The 19262-nt window shown below is 54.5% G+C and overlaps 1 protein-coding gene and 1 long non-coding RNA gene across 3 annotated transcripts; both read right to left on the reverse strand.

Moving 5' to 3' along the window:
• Positions 1-14974: 14974 nt before the first annotated feature.
• On the reverse strand, positions 14975-16761 carry LOC120709453 (putative nuclease HARBI1). Of its 2 annotated transcripts, XM_039995084.1 has the most exons (4): positions 16454-16761; positions 15820-16356; positions 15307-15733; positions 14975-15213 (listed from the first exon to the last, which is right to left on the reverse strand). In XM_039995084.1, exons 1-4 carry the CDS (start codon positions 16497-16499, stop codon positions 15204-15206), a joined length of 1020 nt encoding a protein of 339 aa, XP_039851018.1. In that variant the 5' UTR covers positions 16500-16761; the 3' UTR covers positions 14975-15203. The 2 variants fall into 2 exon arrangements, with proteins under 2 accessions (XP_039851018.1, XP_039851017.1); XM_039995083.1 differs by having other exon boundaries at positions 14975-15733.
• A 167-nt stretch (positions 16762-16928) lies between these two features.
• Positions 16929-18671, reverse strand: LOC120709455. Its single transcript, XR_005689667.1, has 3 exons — positions 18027-18671; positions 17174-17308; positions 16929-17028 (listed from the first exon to the last, which is right to left on the reverse strand). It is a non-coding gene; the product is annotated as an uncharacterized LOC120709455 (long non-coding RNA).
• Between the last annotated feature and the right edge of the window lie 591 nt (positions 18672-19262).

Genomic DNA, 19262 nt, shown 5'->3' on the forward strand with positions numbered 1-19262 from the left:
TGCTCGTGTTCTCGGGCTCGGTTGGGTTTTTTTATTTGGTAGCATATTTCCTTGTTATTTAATAATAATATTTAATTATAAATTAATTAGGTTTAAAAGATTCGTCTCATACTAATCAGTTAAATTGTGTAATTAATTATTTTTTCAACTGTATTTAATATGCTTTATGTATGTATTTAAATATTTGATGTGATAGGTAATGTACAATTTTTTTTGAAAGCCTTCTCTCGACCTCGCACGGGGTGACGTCGGCTGGAGCATCCTTGCGCAATCTGGTCCGTCCGTTTCAAAACAACGTCCAGGATACCAGTGCGGCTATGGAGATCGCCTATTGCCTGTGTAAGTGTAACCGTGAAGAAAGGATTCCTATCGAACACCGCCGAGATTTGATAATGCAGAAAAAAAAGATTTGATAATGCAGGGTGACACTGAGCTTTTATTTGACTGTAATAAGTATTGAAAGAGCGTATGCTTATTTCTAATCTATTTCTCGAGTGATTTAATTTTCATTGATTTGCTTGGTGTTTATGTTCTTGGTAATCGTCAATGATTTAAGAGCATGGCTAATAGATACGGCGGCGGCAGGCGAAAATGAGAGTGAAATAGTGAGCATTTAATGCTGCAGCAGTAGTAGATGGTGGAGTGGCAGCAGCCAATCAGCGGTGAGTGGAGCAGCAACAACGAATGCCAGCCCCGCGCGCATGCACCCGCTTTTCGCTAATGTCTCATGAGGCGTCCGCTTGCTTCTCTTTCCTCCTTTCTCTCTCTTCCATGTTGAACTCCGTCGGCTCCCTGTCGCCCATAATACTTGCACTAAGGGTGTCTCTAATCTAACAATAATATCTTATTTAAAATAGTCGACATTATAGATTTATTCTAGAAGGAGAAAAAATAGCCAACGATAAGGGTTACTAGTTAGTCTATAACATAAAGTTAAGTTAGTGAAATGTTATTCATTATTTATTGAGTAAGTTAGTTTCATTGTCGAAAATGCTTAACAAACTCTTTAGAGCGCCTTCCACGAAGTTAGAGTCCCTTTGGCAGGGCTCCAAGAATAGCTCCGGCAGCGGCTTCACCTGGAGCCCTACCAAACGGTGGATTTTCTACCAGCTCCGGACCAGGAGCTGCACTTGGAGTTGGTTACAGCTTTCACGTGGGGGCTAGAGCCACGAAAATTAGGCTCCAAGCGGCTCCACGTCGGTTCATGCCACTTTAACCCCCCCTCCCCCACCACATGAAACAGGGGCGCCACCAAAAGGAGTAGGAGGCGCGGGCCGCCGCCGCGCATGGGGAGGAGGCGCAGGCTGCCGCTGGGAGGAGGGCTGGAGGAGGAGGCGTGGGCCGCCGCCGCCGGGAGGAGGAGACGTGAAACACTGCTTGTAGGTCGAGGAGGCGCGGGCTGCTGCTGGGAGCAGGATTGCATGAGGATGCGCAGTTCCCTTGTCGCCGCCGAGAGGAGGAGGCATAGACCACTGCCGCCGGGAGGAGGAGGAGCTGCGGGCTACTGTTGCTTGGTGGAGGAGGCGCCGGTGGAACCGTGGAAGAAGGAAGGCAGCACGTGCGGTGGGTGGGTAGGTCGTCAGAGGATAAGGAGAGGGAATGCAAGGAAAGTAAATAAAAAGAAAAGGAATGGGATGAAAAATAAAAAATTGCTAAGAGTATATTGGACATTTCACTAGGAAAAAAACTACCTTTTGTCTCGGTTCCTTAGACCTTTTAGTCCCAGTTCCAAAACCGGGACTACCGGTCCGAGACCAAAGACCCAGATCTTTAGTCCATGGTTTCCACACCCGGGACTAAAGGGTACGTACAATGCAAAAAATATACTCTGCACTCAGTTGGATTAGAACCGGTGACCTTTTATCTCGCGTAAAGCTCCTTGTCATCCTATCTACGCAACACATGTAAAGCTTCCTTGTCATCCTATCTACGCAACACATGCGATTTTGGATGGGAAGTCTTCCTTTTAAACTAACTCGTAAATGATCCTTTAGTCCTGGTTGGAGCCACCAACCGGGACTAAAGACCCTTTTGGTCCAGTTTCGAGCCACTCTTTAGTGCTAGTTAGTATTACCATCCGGATTTAATGTACAAGACCTTTGATCCCGATTGGAGCCACCAATTAGGACTAACGGGTGACTTTTTGTCCCGGTTGGTGGCTCCAACGGGAACAAAGATCCCCGCCGCCCCCTAGCTGTTAGACTCGGAACAAATGCCTCCATTATATTGGTCTCGGGCCCAATAGCGGCAGGGACAAATGTGGGGGATCAAAGGCATGTTCTGTAGTAGTGTTTGATATCTTCAATCCATTTATGAAAATAAGGTGAAGTTGTTTTGCCTATCGATTTTCAAAATGGATTTAGCTCCATTAGAGAAGTCGCTCCACCAGAGAACCCGGAGCCGAAGCCCTGCCAAACAGACCCCAGTTTGCTAGATACTCGCTCCAGCCATATTTGATAAATGTATAAGGGAAGGTGAGCCAGCCACGTAATTATCATTATGTGCTACGTAGCGCACATCCCCCCGAATCACATCAAGCCCCCTTTAGGCCTCGTTTGTTTTTTTTTAGTTTAAGTCATAAGTCCCGTCAACATCGCATGTTTACACATCTATTAGAAGTGCTAAACATAGATTTATTACAAAACTAATTTCATACGTCGTGACTTAATCATTAGATGAATCTATTAAGCCTAATTAGGCTATAATTTGACTACTAATTGCTACAGTAACCATCTACTAATTGTGCATTAATTATACTTAATAGATTCGTCTAAAGCCTTAATTACAACTTATGCATTATTTTTATATTAAGTTGGCAACCGAATATTCGATGTGACAGCAATTTAAAAAAACAAACAAAGCCTCGCTCCTCTCTTGTTTCCCTCGTAATCCACCGTCACCGCATCTATTTGTTTTGCATCTATTCCCCCTCATGGAAGAAGCATCTGTCGCTTCCTCATTCTCCATTGCTCTCCCATATTCCAGCACCGCAACGATGGAAGCAGACAGCAAGGGCATGGAGAAGCACGTAGAGAAAGAGGAGGACATGGAGTCGCACACAACGAAAGGACGATGAGGTTATGGTCGCTCTGACCGAGACCGAGCGCCATATGGTGGTGACGAGCGAGATGTCATAGGTGTGGATTCGCTGCAGTCGAGTTTATAACACCTAGGATCATAGAAGTTCCAGTGCCATTGATCAGGAAAATAAAATGATATGAAGTAAAATGGTTTGCACAAGCCACCAAGCTCCCGTGAAATTCTCGCGGCCCTCTCAGGATCGCAAGCGGGGATGAGCTAAGCTAGGGGCCTCTCGCTCCCTCCCCGCCGCCACCCACGCCGCCGCCGGCTGCCACCGCGGCGCCAGCGGCCTCCCCCTCCATCCTCTCCCCTCACCTCCCCGCCTCACCCTCCCCTCCTCCACGGCTCCACAACGCGTGTCTAGGCTCGCGACGGCGCCCGAGCACGCGGGATGCGGGGCTGTGCCGCGCGTCGGGCGGACGCCAGCACCCCCTCGCCCTCCACGCCGCCGGGTGCTACCTGCTGTGCCGCCACCGCGGCCACCCCACAGCCTAGAAAGGGGGCTAGATCTGGCGCACCCCTGCCTCTGGTGCCGGCCGCCGCTGTCGCCGCAACTGCCCCCCCGGCCATCGACTCCGCCCGCCGGCGCGGCGGGAGCTGCCACCCAGCAGGCAGGCCATGACCCCCTCTACCTCAACGCTGGTCACCCAGATCTGGCTGTGGGGGGGGCTGGGCCGCAGGCAGCCAGGGGAGCCACTACGCCTGACGGCGGCTCGTCGCCCCCGTCCGGGTCTGGGGGAGCGAGCCCCTCCTCTCTCTCACCGGACGCGGCCCCGTTCCGCCCATGTCGTTCCGGTGGACGCACGAAGAGCCATTGATGGGCGGATGAATACGGCGAGGGGCCCGACGACGACCACCCCACATCCTACCTGTCGGATACCACAATTAGGGACACCCTAACTGGGGTACTCAGACCGCTTCAAAACGCAAACACATGTTAAGACAACTGGGCCCACGAAGGCCCACGGCCTCCTTCCAAATCTGGAAGAAAGGAAAAGACTCAAAGAAGCCCAGCATGTAGACCATTCGCACCCCTCTCAGGCCCGCCGGACAACCTCCGCCTCACTCGAGGGTAGCGGATCTACCCTTAAGCGGGTCACTCATCTCCGCCTCGCTCGAGGGCTCCCCCTCGGGACCCTCGACCGCGCAACGCATCTCCGCCTCGCTCAAGGGTGGCGAATCTACCCTCGAGCGGGTAAGTCATCTCCGCCTCGCTCGAGGCCACCCCTCGGCACAAGGGACGAACAGCCCCGCCGCCCAATCGCTCGCCGTACGGAGGCATTGAATGCCCATCACTCTTCCACAGTGCTCAGGACAGGCAGCGTCAGGCCGCCATTCCCACAGTAGCTGTGACAGGAGTCCCATCCATCACCCCCGGTCACTGCTCCGCCATCCCGGATGCTGTGGCAGCACTGTGGAACCTGCGACGCGGGACAAGACGCGCTCAGCGCAGTCCCCGTTACTATTCTGCCAACTCCGGTTGACCGGACTCCACCTCATCATACGTATGGCCCCGGGCCCATCTTCCGCTGGGAGGAGGTCCGGTGTCGCCACGGACCCCTCGAAGAGGGACGCCCGTCACCATAGCCGGGGCCCCGGACCCCCCTCGAGGGGTCCGGGACTTCAACGTGCCTCCCGGACCTCCTAATGTTCACGCCAGTACTCCGACCAGGGGGTCCGGGACCACCGCGTGCCCCGCTACTGCTGGAGCATACGAGACTTTGACCTGCGGGGCCCGCAGAATGCCACCGCTGGAGCACGTCGGACCCTGACCTATAGGGCCCACGAAACGCCGTCACGCCACTTGCAGGGGCTGGCGGAACGCCGACGCGATCTCCGCAAGAACAAGGACGATATCCAGGACGACTGCCGCTCCTGACACCATGCCCCACAGTGTACATCCTACAGTATTCGGCCACTGTACCCCGTGATTCGGAGGAAAACGACGACTTCCACGCCCCCACTCATGTGCGCCGTCCCTCCTTGTGACTATAAAAGGAGGAGGCAGGTTTCCTTTAGACGGGCTGGTTTTTCTCGCTCTCTCGCTTCTCTCGCTCTGAGGACGCTCAGACACTTCTGGGCCTCAGCTGCTGCGATCACCAACGCTCACGATCATCGCCATACCCGACTCCTCTTCTAGCAGAGACCTGGGAGCTTCCCTCCCTCTCTCGCCTCGCTTGTACCCCCTACTACAAGCACATCGGGTGCAAGATAATACAATGCCCTCGCACACCCCCTTTGCTGGACGTACGGCCCCGCGGCCGGAACTAGGATAAACCGTGCGTTACTGTGTTGTCTCTTGCATCATCACCTGGGACAAGGAAACACGCGGCATTTACTAGTTGGCATCCGGGCCCCCAGGTCGGGATACCGATAGTTGGCGCGCCAGGTAGGGGCCACGCTGCGTGACATTTTTCTCTCTTGTTCCCATTTGATCTCCAGGGATGGCGGGCAGATCCAACCCATACCCTATGGGTATTTCGGATCCGCTCCCAGCGGGATTCGTGATCTGGTTCTGGAGTCTCGAGTTCAGAGCGACCGGCAACGGTTACCTCATGCGGCTCCTCTCGCCCAGACGCAACCCCATCACCCCGACTTCACCAGCCCGACACAACAGGCGCTCGGGTCAGCGTTCGCGACAAGCACACGCGGAGCGGCGTCGCGCGGCATGCCACAGCTCCCCCACGTGGGTCGAGGCTGGCATGTTGCAACTCAGCATCATGGCCAACGGGGCCACCGTTTCGTCATCACGTGCCTCGGCGTCATCTGCGCTGGCACCGTCACCTGCTGCGGCACCAGTGGCTCCGGGGGGGGCTCGACCTCGCCTTCGCCCTTCCTCTTCGGGATGCGCAACACTGCCGCCCGCACCTACGCCTCTTCAATCAGCACTAACTTCACCGAGTATGAGGATCTGCCGGGTCATCATCTTCTGTCGATCCGCAACCTCATCGCATCGTCTCCCGACGAATCCTACACCGAGACGGCGAGCTCAATCGCCGACGACGTCAACTTCTTCAGGAACAACTTCACGGCCGAGGAGGCCGAGGACTACTCCGGGGTCCGCGACCCCGACGCTCTCTGCTCGTTTCAGCTGGCGACGGCTTACTGCCTCACCTGCTCTGAGGACTCTAGCGAGGGGGATTATGATCCCGCCCGGGAGTGCTTCATGGCTGACCTCGCGGACGAGCAAAACAACAATGCCCCGAGCAACGACGGGGACGTCGGGGCGGACGCACAGGCAAACCAACCGGTGGTGCCTCCTGTAGCCCCTTCCTCGTCAAGCTCGGCAGCGCGGCAAGCTCAGCTGGCGCAGCTCAAGGAGCTTCAAGCCAAGCTCGACGAGCAGTGTCGGCAGACCCAGGAGCTGCGCACCGCACTCGAGCAGCAGCGTACCGCACGTGGTGCACACGCCTAGGCGGCGGGACGTGTTGCCCGGGGGCGCATCCTAGCCGATGACAATGTCGACAAACTTCTGGAACTGAAGACGGCCGGTGAAAAGCGCTGTGGCCTATCTACTCCAAGCTATGCCCGAGCCATCGACGCCTTCGGGCCGCAACCTGCGCCGCGAGGCACAGGAGCTCATCAAGCAAGCTGCCGTGCAGCAGGCCGAGAGTTCTGCGTCTCGTATGCGCGCGAAAGCCCCGGAGAACTCTGTTGGTGAACGCTGAGAGCGCGCCACGGTAGTTCCGAAGGTAGAAACACCCTCGGCTCCACCCGGCGTTGTTCGTCGTCATCCTGCTCGGGATGTAGAGGTTCTTCCGGGAGTGACGCACGTGGAACGTCAGGCCACCAGCTCGCGCGAATCGCCTCGGTTGGCCCCGCGCGCTCTCGACGAAAAGTTCGTCGCGGAACAGGTGGATCCAGATATCCCAGTGTACCTCTATCCCAAGGTACCCCTCGCAGACGGCAACGAAGACCGCCGCCTGCGAGATGGAGTTGGGGCTGAAGTTGTGCAGCTCCGCTCCATAGTAATCGCACAACGGCCGCATGAACCTGCAGACGGGGACGCCGAAGCCTCGCTCGTGAAGGCGCACGAAGCTCACGACGTAGCCCTGCAGGGGCCTCGGCTCGGTCTCCTCTGGCCGGGGGGAAATCCACGCCGGTGCCCCCCGAGTTAGAGATCCGCGGCAACAGCCGGTCGGCGACCAACTGCTCCAGAACCGCCACGGTGGCGGAGGATTTCCCCCACGGCAATGGCTCCTGGATGTCCGACATCTCTGCGAGTCGAGGGGGGAATGCGGGAGTGAAGGCTCCGAAATGGCTAAGGTGCTCTCTCCTTCTCTCTTTCTCTCTCTCTCCTTCCTCTTCCTCCTTTCGCTCTTGGCTGTGGGCTCAGGATGCAGGGGAGCGCGGAGAAGGCAAAGCGGGACGAAGGCAAACAGCCAGGTGAGCCCAAACACCCCCTTTCTCTTCGTTTTTATTCACCGTAACGGGCAGAGCCACAGCCAGAGCCCGAATCTACCGCATTGAATGCAGTAGATTTCGCTGTCGCTGACGGCTAGGCCTGACGACCGCGGAGTCTCCCACGTGCACACGTAGCAATAACTGCGGCACGGTAACCGGCGGGCGCAGCGCGACTGTTGCACTATCCCATCCGTCAGCTGCCGCCCACGCCGCTTCGTCTGCCCGAGACTGCCGCCTGAAAAGGCGCGCCCGCACCGCACCGCACGAATCGGGCCACGTCGCCCACCACCAGCGGAAGATCCGCGCGCGTGACTCGCGACTCTGCATAGTTTTCGAATCAAGATGGAATATTCCTTCAGGGGTCCCTTTACCCTCGAAGGAATCGCATTTCGAGGCCTTATTGATCAGGGGTTCGAAGCCAGGCCCTTCGGAGGTTCGACAGGAGCCACAGATCACTAGAGTCAGGGACTGCAGGGATGTGCCGTACAAGCCACCCTCGAACGCGGAGTTCGAGACATCCTACGCAGTGTTCAAGGCCAGTCGAGGGTGCCTAGAAGGGGGATCCCATCGAGGGAGAGCATCGAGCCCTCGGACCCTATCGAATGGGTCCGAGCCCCGCCTAGCGAACCCTCGCGAGCGCTTTATGAGACGTGTCCATGGACCATGAGCCGACCCCTATTGAACGGGGCACGGACGTCCGCTTGTACTACCCGCTAATAGCTCACCGAAGGAGCCATTGCTCGCGGCCCGGGCATGGGTAGCATGGTGCGCTTCACCCCTCCTCCCTGCGGAAGGGCGACGAGGGTCGTAGTCAAAGTCGAGGGTTCCCCTGAACGCCTTCACATGGGCCTGGGCTCGGGGGCTCCTCGCACACCACGGTTCCGATCGCACCCTCGAATAAGTCGATGACCGTCAACTACGAAGCTCCACGTGTGTAACTAAATGCTCCGCTATTTACGTGCACTCTCCTGACAGTTAAGCTGAACGCCGGGTCGTTGTACCAGCACGGAGAATGCCGAGGGCGGCTGAAAGAGTGCCGTTGCCGGCTAAAAAAGACGCTGGACGACCATCCCGGTGAGGCAACCCAGTGGGACAACGTTCATAGCCCTTGGACGAGCACAAACTCTCCTCCAAGGCCTCGGGGGCTACACCCGCGGGTGCGCTGACGCGCCCCCGCGAAGGAGACTTCACACATATTCGAGGCCTGTAACCCTCTGTATGCCCCTATACCCTCGATCATACTTCCCGTACAAAAGAAAGAGGGACTTTATTGTTCAATGCAAATAAAGATTACAAAGGGTTACCGGCGCGAGACCGTCGGAAGATACAAACACGTTGCCACCTATGTGGCAATTTTCCCTGTCTTGGGGAGGAGCGAGCGACGAAGAAAGACACCGAGCCCCTGGCTAACGCAACAGCCAGGCTGCTAGGGATGCGAGGAGCAGCCCCCAGGCCGCACGGGTCCAGCGGGATGCTCTCCTCGCAAGCTTTCCTCTAGCATCTCCTCCACCAAAGACCATGCGGGGGGTCGAGCTGGCGGACAGCGCCCTCCGCACCGTCTCCCTGAGAGCAACCTTGTTGCCGGGGGGGCGATGCGAAAAACAGCCACCAGACTTGGCGCCAGCACCACAGTCAGGCGTCTCCATCCCCCTTCAGGCTAGGGGACATCGCAGGAGCAGGACCCCACGGGCCCAATGCTCTTTTGCTGATCCCACTTAAGCTGAGGGATGGTGCGCACGCCCACTCCGGTCTTCCCCCACCGCTCGCAAGCATTCTTCTAGCGCCAAAGCCTAAAAAAGCCAGGCCACCCCATCTGGGGGCCGGTCACGAAAGGCAAAGGAAAACATTACAAGATTTAGGCGATGCTGGAAGAAAGAGCTGGGAGGTTGGAGAGGAAAGGGAACCCCACGACCCCTATTTATAGCTGCGCCGGGCACCAAGCTTCAAGCCTATCGAAAAACGGGGGCTTAGATCGCCCGTGACGGCGCGGCACTCCACGAGCAAAGGATGCCCTCGGTCACCGCGGCGAGACGCGACTGAACGAAATAAATCGAAGCTCAGCCCCTGGACGCTAGGCGGCACAGCATCGGCTCAGGCCGACCGCCCTCAAACGACGCGCCGCAAGGCAACCAGGGAAGGCGGGGCCAAGGCCCTGAGTGCGGGACAGCACGATGAAAGCACCAACTGCCAAGCAGCAGGCGCCATCGTCGCCCTGGCCCTCCTCAGCGCGCGGACACGTCTTGTCCTTGGAACAAACAAACAAGGAAGCACGCGCCTCGAAGTACCCACCTCGCAGGCGCACTACTTCGACCGACGAGTTGTCACATCCGCCGGGCCCGCGCTCAGGCGCACCCAGCAGGAGTACGACTTTAACCGATCACGCCAAGGGAGAAATCGCTGAATTACTCTTTGGCCGAATCCCTTGACTCGACCAAAGCATCGAGGGCTACTGTCGGGTACCACAATTAGGGACACCCTAACTGGGGTACTCAGACCGCTTCAAAATGCAAACACATGTTAAGGCAACTGGGCCCACGAAGGCCCACGGCCTCCTTCCAAATCTGGAAGAAAGGAAAGGACTCAAAGAAGCCCAGCATGTGGACCATTCGCACCCCTCTCAGGCCCGCCGGACAATCTCTGCCTCGCTCGAGGGTAGCGGATCTACCCTCGAGCGGGTCACGCATCTCCGCCTCGCTCGAGGGCTCCCCCTCGGGACCCTCGACTGCGCAACGCATCTCCGCCTCGCTCGAGGGTAGCGAATCTACCCTCGAGCGGGTAAGTCATCTCCGCCTCGCTCGAGGCCACCCCTCGGCACAAGGGACGAACGGCCCCGCCGCCCAACCGCTCGCCGTACAGAGGCATTGAATGCCCATCACTCTTCCACAGTGCTCAGGACAGGTGGCGTCAGGCCGCCATTCCCAAAGTAGCTGTGACAGGAGTCCCATCCATCACCCCCGGTCACTACTCCGCCATCCCGGACGCTGTGGCAGCACTGTGGAACCTGCGACGCGGGACAAGACGCGCTCAGCGCAGTCCCCGTTACTATTCTGCCAACTCTGGTTGACCGGACTCCACCTCATCATACGTATGGCCCCAGGCCCATCTTCCGCTGGGGAGGAGGTCCGGTGTCGCCACGGACCCCTCGAAGAGGGACGCCCGTCACCACAGCCGGGGCCCCGGACCCCCCTCGAGGGGTCCAGGACTTCCACGTGCCTCCCGGACCTCCTAATGTTCACGCCAGTACTCCGACCAGGGGGTCCGGGACCGCCGCGTGCCCCGCTACTGCTGGAGCACACGAGACTTTGACCTGCGGGGCCCGCAGAATGCCACCGCTGGAGCACGTCGGACCCTGACCTGCAGGGCCCACGAAACGCCGTCACGCCACTTGTAGGGGCTGGCGGAACGCCGGCGTGATCTCTGCAAGAACAAGGACGATATCCAGGACGGCTGCCGCGCCTGACGCCATGCCCCACAGTATACTTCCTACAGGATTCGGCCACTGTACCCCGCGATTCGAGGGAAAATGACGACTTCCACGCCCCCACTCATGTGCGCCGCCCCTCCTTGTGACTATAAAAGGAGGTGGCAGGTTTCCTTTAGACGGGCTGGTTTTTCTCGCTCTCTCGCTTCTCTCGCTCTGAGGACGCTGAGACACTTCTGGGCCTCAGCTGCTGTGATCACCAACGCTCACGATCATCGCCATACCCGACTCCTCTTCTAGCAGAGACCTGGGAGCTTCCCACCCTCTCTCGCCTCGCTTGTACCCCCTACTACAAGCACATCGGGTGCAAGATAATACAATGCCCTCGCACACCCCCTTTGCTGGACGTATGGACCCGCGGCCGGAACCAGGATAAACCGTGCATTACTATGTTGTCTCTTGCATCATCACCTGGGACGAGGAAACACGCAGCATTTACTAGTTGGCATCCGGGCCCCCCGGTCGGGACACCGACACTACCTCAATATCATGTGTCACCCAACAATGCTAGTGCCTACGTCCGGCCCCCATCGCGCACCTAGACTCGTCCGATCTTGGTGCGAGGTCGAGGTGGAATGGGCGCTGGACGACAAGAACCAGGGCGAAGACGGAGGAGACGCAGCCGGCCGCGCGCCCAGCTGGTGCACGGCTTGCCTACCCAGCCGGTGGAGGGTCGTTCCCTGCCCGCCAACGCCTTGGCTGCCGTGGAGGAGTCTCTGTCCCCAACGCCGATGAGTGGCGGGAGATTCTCTCACGGCTGGAGGCGCAACCTGCGGTCGTCAAGGTTCAACATCGCCAAGAACAGCTCTTACAGGTCCGGAGGATCCCTGCAGTGCTTCACAACAGATGCTTCAACCGTCTCTCCTACTCACACTGTGTTGTGACTTGTCGGTTGCCACGGCGTTGCTTGCGCTGCCTTGGCTTCGGCCACCTCGCCAGGGAGTGCAAGCGACTGAGGTCGACGGCGAAGGGAGGCGATCTGCCATGTTGGTCTATTCGCGGCATCAACTCTTCGGCCTCCCTCCACACGACTCGAGGTGATCAGATGGTCTCGGATGGTGTTGTGCGGGGTGCAGCGAGTGGCGCTGGCAGTATCCAACAACGACGACACCGGCGGCACCGGAATACGCCAGTGGGGGATGTCAGCATGGGCGCGCCTATCGGCTTCTCCGACAACACCGACAGCGCCACTACTGCATACCTTTCCCCAATGCCTGATCCACTGGAGTTGGAGCTATGCGCGGGTGAGGGGCCTCCGGCGTGGGTTGACCCCATGTTGGAGGAGCTCGTTGCTTCGCTCACCTGACAGCTGGTGCACCAGCGGTGGAGTGCTCGCCTCCTTCGCCGGTCACCTCTCATGGGGTGGATGCATCGCTGGGGGACACCCACTCCCCGGTGGAGGGTGCCCATTGGACAATGGACTCACCTTTGTTGTCGCTTGTGTGGGAGGGGCAACCCGGCGCCGTGGTGGCCGTGACATGCCCCACCCACCCCGATGCTGCGACGGTCGAGGCTGCGACGGACGTCGCTAACCGCACTCCATCACCTCAAATGCCATCAGCTGATGAGTCGGTACATGACACCATTTGCGGGTCGAAGCTGGTGCTTCCTACCTCTTCTTCTTGTCGCAATGTCACGGCGTGGCACGGGGAACACACGAGGTTCTTCCATTACAGTTGTTCCCTGATGCCAGTTCGCCCGTAAAAGAAGTGGTCGCTAATTTTGTACATGATGTTTGTACGGAGGCTCCCCCACCCGTGCTCAGTGGCGGAGCCAGGGGGTGCTCCAGCCCCCCTACTCTCATAGAACCCATGGTGCCCCCCAAAGCCCCCCCAACATTTTTCAAGCATGAGTGAAGAAGAGGAAGAAGAAAGGAGGAGGAAGAAGAAGAAAAAGGAAGGAGGGAGGAAGAAGAAAGGAAAATGAGCCCCCCTCAATTTGAATCCCAGCTCCGCCACTGCCCGTGCTGGTCGCCTCGCCGCCACGACAGCGCTCACGACAGCACCCACAAGACTTCACCATCTGCCGCAGCAAGAGGTTGGCAAAGAAGTCGCGCCATCGTGCTACAAAACCGGTGGTTCAGGCTCAAAATGTGATGATGAGGAAGCTAGGCCTCACTTCAGACACTCACCCGCCTGATGCCTCATCCTTCCAGCAATTCGAGGAAGTTTTTTCTTTCTCCCTCACTGTTTCACACTGTGAGGCCTTGGATGCTTTGTTGCCGACAGGGATGGGCACTCTGGCAACCGGAGTGGTGACACCCGTGTAGATACTTGGGTTGGTTACCAGGTCGCACATCGACTACCATGTAATAGTCTAACTCTATGTACTAGGTTGCTTTCAATTCTCCGAAACCAACTTATACGTTGTACTTTGCTTCTCTTCCTCTTAATGAAAAATGTGCTCAGGCACGGTCGCGAAAAAAAATGGTTTGCACCAGCTGACGACGTAGATTATGAGCTTCTTGATCTCGGTGCCAGACCCTTATGCCATATATATATATATATGTGTGTGTGTGTGTGTGTGTGTGTGTGTGTGTGTGTGTGTGTGTGTGTGTGGATGGAGGAACTATAAGGTTGTTCAAAGATCCTTTCGTAGAAAAGGGGAAAGAAAATTCAAACGATGGCCATTGATTAGTGAATCGGCTAATAGTGACCTAGCCAAAAAGATTTAGGCAGGTTGGGATGTTAGACCTAAACAAGTCCAAGGGTTCTCCATCTTTGATAAGCTCTTATATAATTAGACTAATGATTCAAACCATCCATGGTCATGTACTAGAGTCTCACGCCATTGATCAACTCCTCTTGAACACTTTCACCATTGATCACAATATGCAACAACAAGAAAGATCTTTTTTACACAGTTGTTGGTTAGATAATGATAATTATTGAACCGAGTTAGCGAATTACTGATTCATGTTCAGTAAGATGGTGTTCGGTAATCGCATGCAGCAGTTATATATATTACTGAGAATTTGTTCAGTAGTTAGTTGGATGCAGCTACACCTAGAGTGTTGAATAGCACGTGGGAACTGATATCCTACACTTTAAGTGTAGTGTTTACAGTCAAATTAATTACTGATTGAACTAACCAGAAATTACTGAACCGAGTTACCAAATTACTGAATCATGTTCAGTAAAATGGTGTTCAATAATCGCACACAGTAGTTATTATTGAAAATTTATTCAGTAATTAATTGGGTGTGGCTCAGAAACTATCACCCCATCCCTTCGTCATAATTCAATTAGAAAATAAAAAGGCTAAAGAACACGAATTTGAGAATCATATAGCTTCATGATTTGTTATATTTAGATAACCCACTTTCTTACAGGAGCAAAAATGAAGTAGTTTAACAATCATCTCTTTCTCTGGTCTTGAAGTTCCATGCTATCAACGATTGTTGGATGCTACTGCCATATCTGTGGAGCAAAGTCAGAATTTTAATGAGTGATCACCTACGTACTATAAAATGTGGAAAGAAAAATGGAGAATTTTTTCTAAATTCTTTTTGAGATAGCTCATAAAGTCATAATATAGTGTGTAAAAGCAGATGAGGATATGGATGAACATGTTGCGTATCTTGCCTAAACCTATAACTCATTGCCATTATTTCCGTTTGCTTTCTTTCTTAGCTTGGTGTGTGTCTGCATTGAGGTATTTTCTTACGACAAATAGTACAGACGTCACGACGCGCATACACTCACCTATAAGAATACAAGCACCCAATCTATCTCTACAAGTATCTTCGAAAGAATTAAGCGATATGAGCATCTTCGAAAGAATGAGGCAATAGATCTCAGATTGACAGTCACTATTCACCGTGTTCGGCTGGTCCCAGCTGGAGGGTGCAGCAGGGGGCTGGTTCTTCCAGCAGGGCTGGAGGGTGCAGCAGGCGGGCTGGTTCTTCCAGCAGAGCTGAACGCAGCGCAATTTTTAATTCAAATTTTGGCGCCAAATGAGTGCGTCCTTGTTAATTCAAATTTTGGCACCAAATGGGTGCGTTCTTACGCCAGATTACCAGTTTTATCATCATGTATTCATACAACCGAATGAAGGTCAGTCAATTACCAAATTACCAAGTGGTTGTGCATTATGCACTACATGCGCAAATCCAAACTTCATGAACCCCTCCGTACCAAAATAAGCCAACATACAGGCACATGCACCTTCATGAAACCGTAGGGACCAAAATAAACATTGTCCTGTGCTTCTCCTTCATTCCAGGTTCCACTGCAGATCATCTGAGCCTGGTTCACAAATTTGTCAGCACACAACAGAATCATACATTTGTTCAAATTTTACCAACATCAAAATCTGAATCTTTTTTTAAACTCACATACCCGAACCCCATTACTCCAAGTCCAGTAGTAATCCAATCACGGAGAGTTGCCATGTCATCTTCCGCATTTGACTCAACCCACTGATTAGAATACTCACTTAGTGGACGTACCAGCATCGGACCGGCTGTCGATGGCCATGCATTCTCATCCCGTACAAAGTTATGCAGTGCAAAACATGACACAATAATTCCACATTGCTTCTCCGTAGGATAGTTTGGCATACCTTTCAACATTTGCCACTTATTTTTGGCGACCCCAAATGTCCTTTCAACCACATTACGCAGTTTCGAATGATGGTAGTTAAACAACTCTTGCAAATGCTCAGGACCCCTATATTTGAACTCCTTCTTCCAGTACCTGTTGTGGCGATGCGGTCCCAAATACCCACGCTCTTTGGCATACCCTGAGTCCACCAAATAATATCTTCCTATGTACAGAAACCAAATGCACATGTTACTCAATTGCATTCGTACAACGACAAGTGTCTACTAGGTTTTCATTAAGGAAACCAACCTGATGGTGGGTGAGGGAATGTTCGAGCCGTCCACCCCTCCCTTAGCACCGCCATGTCGTGCACAGCTCCCGCCATCCCCACTCCAACAAATGTGAACCTCATGTCAAAGTCAACTACAGCTAAAACATTCTGGCTTGGCCAACCTTTCATGTTGAGGTAATCATCATGTGACCTCCGAGAGACACACACAGGTACGTGTGTTCCATCTATAGCGCCTATGCATCCGTCGAACAAAGGTGAGTACGTCCGCAAAGCCGGATGCACTGTGCTATAAGTAGGATCCTTTGGCATAATAACTGTATCTGCAAACGACACCATAGCACGCAGCACTTCCCCGAACTTCTGGCTTACTGTTCCCAATGCCCTACGAAGTCTTTCTTTCACCTGTCGCATGCATTGCTTGTGCCCGCATGCCCATAGGAACATGCCTAAAGCCTCTATGGACCCGAACTCTTGAGTGGACTGCAACCCATGGTTGACAACTAGAATTGTATGCAGCTTATGGAATGGCTTATGGAATGTCTCGCTGTTCATACCTACAAACAAACGATCCTAGATCAGAATTGGCTAAAATATCCCAAAAGTTTTTGAAGCTGGGATTACACCTAAATGCATTTGGGAAAGGATACTTACGGAAATTCTCATAGCATCTCCTTGGGTCCCTCAAACTAGCTTCCATCCATTCTCGCCCAGTAGCCTCGTGCACTTCGATGGCCACATGTGCCGCTTTTGCAGATCCATCCACCTCTTGAATCTTTTTTTCAATGTTTGCAGCTTGTTGGTCATCTGCCTATCAGTAAATCGACCGCTGCCGATTTCTCTGAATTTCTTATGCACGTTACGCCACCCGTCTGTAGTTAACCCTTCTTTGTTCCAGTTGAATTTGTTCTCCTTCTCGTCAATACAGAGGTCAAGGAACAAGGAGGTACTGGCCGGGTCCCAATGGCATGGCCGGGTCCCAATGGCAACGGTTCATCTGTTCGCAAATACATTGCATAGGTTTCGTATTTGTGGATGCAATAGTGCTGGGGGTAGCTGCGGCTAAGATAAGAAAAAACAGTGTATTGAAAGGACCAGGAACTTGCCTTGACTCTGTGTTTTCCTTTTCTTGCACGCAGGTTGTAGTGCCTAGCTCGAGGCGGGGAGCACGATGCTGTAGACGACGGTGCCAGCGTATGGACTGAAGCAAACCTAGCAGATCAGGACTCCTGCAGACACAATGAGGTGAATTGAAAAGTTAGTCACACGCTTAATTCAGAAATTGAATCAGCCCATAGCAACTAGCAAAACAGAAAAATAACACAAGCACAGCTGCACATACCAGTTCAACGGGGCCATAAATGGAATGCTTACCTGGGCCAACAAAGTTTGGCGAAGAGAACAGCATGGATTGGATCTTGGTGATCAGAGCTCCTTGAAGGCGGCAAACAGATCCCCGTGGATGTAGTCGTTGTCAACAAGGCTCACCAGGTAGTAGCTCTTCTGAACCTGATATGAGCAGCAAAGAAATATTTTTAGGGAATGAGTTTCAGAAAGATGAGTAGTCTGTTAAGGTTGGTTTTCCCAGTGTAGTTTGCAAGGCAAAGCAGGTGAGAGAACAAGATGCCATTACAGACAAGCCCTGCAAGGGGTTATCTGTTCTAGGCTTCTGACAAGAGGTTCTTCGGCTCATGGCAGAAAGTATAATGTAGTGGTAGTAGTTAACTCATATGCCACCAATCCTGGAACGACAGGCTTAAGAGACATTCTTTGGTTGCTTGACAAAAGAAGTAAGATTCGCAAGATTGAAGAACGAATCCCGTAGCTGATAGCTTGAAGTAGAATCTACTATAGGCTCCCATGAATATTCGCCCAAAAGATCGACCGAGAATCCACAGGATGAGTGATTTCACCATACAAGATCCCGCATATATATTCTTCTTCCTGGCTCCCTCCCTGCCTGCTCCTTTCCATTTCTCTAGTAATAAACAAGGTTCGCAAATCGCAAGATTAAGGAATCAGAACCCGTTGAAAAAGGCCTGCCCAGATTCGACCAGCCAAGAAATTCCGCACATTCCTATAGCTAGGCTTTCCTATCCAACTACTGCCATGGCCAAGGCCGCCCAGAACCAGCTACCAGGAGTAACCCCGCGCAGCACACGGCAGCAGATCAAGAACAGCGGGAAGAAGAAACCAATCAGAGAGCAGAGAACGGGGCAGAGGTTACCTTCACAGTGCACGAGGTGCGGCAATGGCGACAAACGAGCGGGGAATCAGCAACCGAGGAGATACGTGACACAGAGAGTGAGGGAGCGGCAAAGGCTCTCCCCCCCAAAAGATACACCGTGGTGGATGCAGAAGTGAGTGGTGGCCGAGGTGAAGGCGTCGTTGCAGATCGCGTCGGAAACGGGGAGGCGGAGCGGCGGCGCCTGGACGGAGGAGAGGTGGCGTCACCTGGATGGAGGAGGGGCGGCGGCACCTGGCGCGGACGCGGAGAAGGAGGTGGTGGGGGCTGTCCCTCGTCACAGATCGGACATCAATTGGCGCGCCCGCGCCGATCCGAGGCCCGATTCGCGGCCGGAGTTGGCGGCGGAGGCGAGATTTGAGGGCTAGCAGAAGGTAAGGTGGCAGCCGCAGGTGGGGAAGGGAAGGAGGAGGAAGAGGTGGTGGCGTTAGGGGAGGGGGAAGCCGGCGGCGCCTTGCGACGAACGCGGGGGCGGGGAGAAGCCTCGCGGCGGCGGTGCTGCGCGACGTACGCAGGAGTGGGGAGGTCGATGCGGCGGCCCGGGATGCGGCGAGGACGCCTGGAGGCGGCGCGGTCGAGGCGAGGAGATGGCCCGCCCTAGGGACCCGGCCGCGTGGCCGATGCGGTCCGCGCCGCCGGAGCAGGGCCCGGCCCCCTCTGGATCTGCTAGATCCCGATGGCGGGGAGGACGGAGGGCGGCGGATGCGGATGGGGCGGAGGGTGCACGGCGGCCGGGGGAGATGCGGAGGTGCGGAATGGAGACCTGCCCACGGGCGAGGGGCAGCGACTGGAAGCCGTTTCGGCTAATGCGGCGGGCCGGTAATGGAGATGAGCCGTTGGTCCGGCTGCTTACCAAAAGTCCTGCCGAACGGCTGGATTGGGCCAGCCGAACAGCTGGATTGGGATGCAGCCCAGGAGCAGCTCAAAACAGACCAGCCGAACACGGTGATTGAAGGCTCGTCGCATACCACTAACGGAATACTACCGGTTAAACTTTAGAATAATCCAAAAATATGAGTACCTTTGCAAAAATTGGTGACTTGGTGCTTCTCTTTTTAAGATTACACAATACAACTCAAACAGTTGAAAAATACACTCACACCCATCTCTATAAACGCACGTACGCAAATCCTACTGAGCTGGTAAATCGTCGAGATCCGTTTTGCCGTACTTAATTTGTTGCATTGTTTCAAATGACAGATTGATTTAAAAACAAAT

The sequence above is a fragment of the Panicum virgatum genome, chromosome 5K (assembly GCF_016808335.1).
Source record: "Panicum virgatum strain AP13 chromosome 5K, P.virgatum_v5, whole genome shotgun sequence".
NCBI lineage: Eukaryota > Viridiplantae > Streptophyta > Magnoliopsida > Poales > Poaceae > Panicum > Panicum virgatum.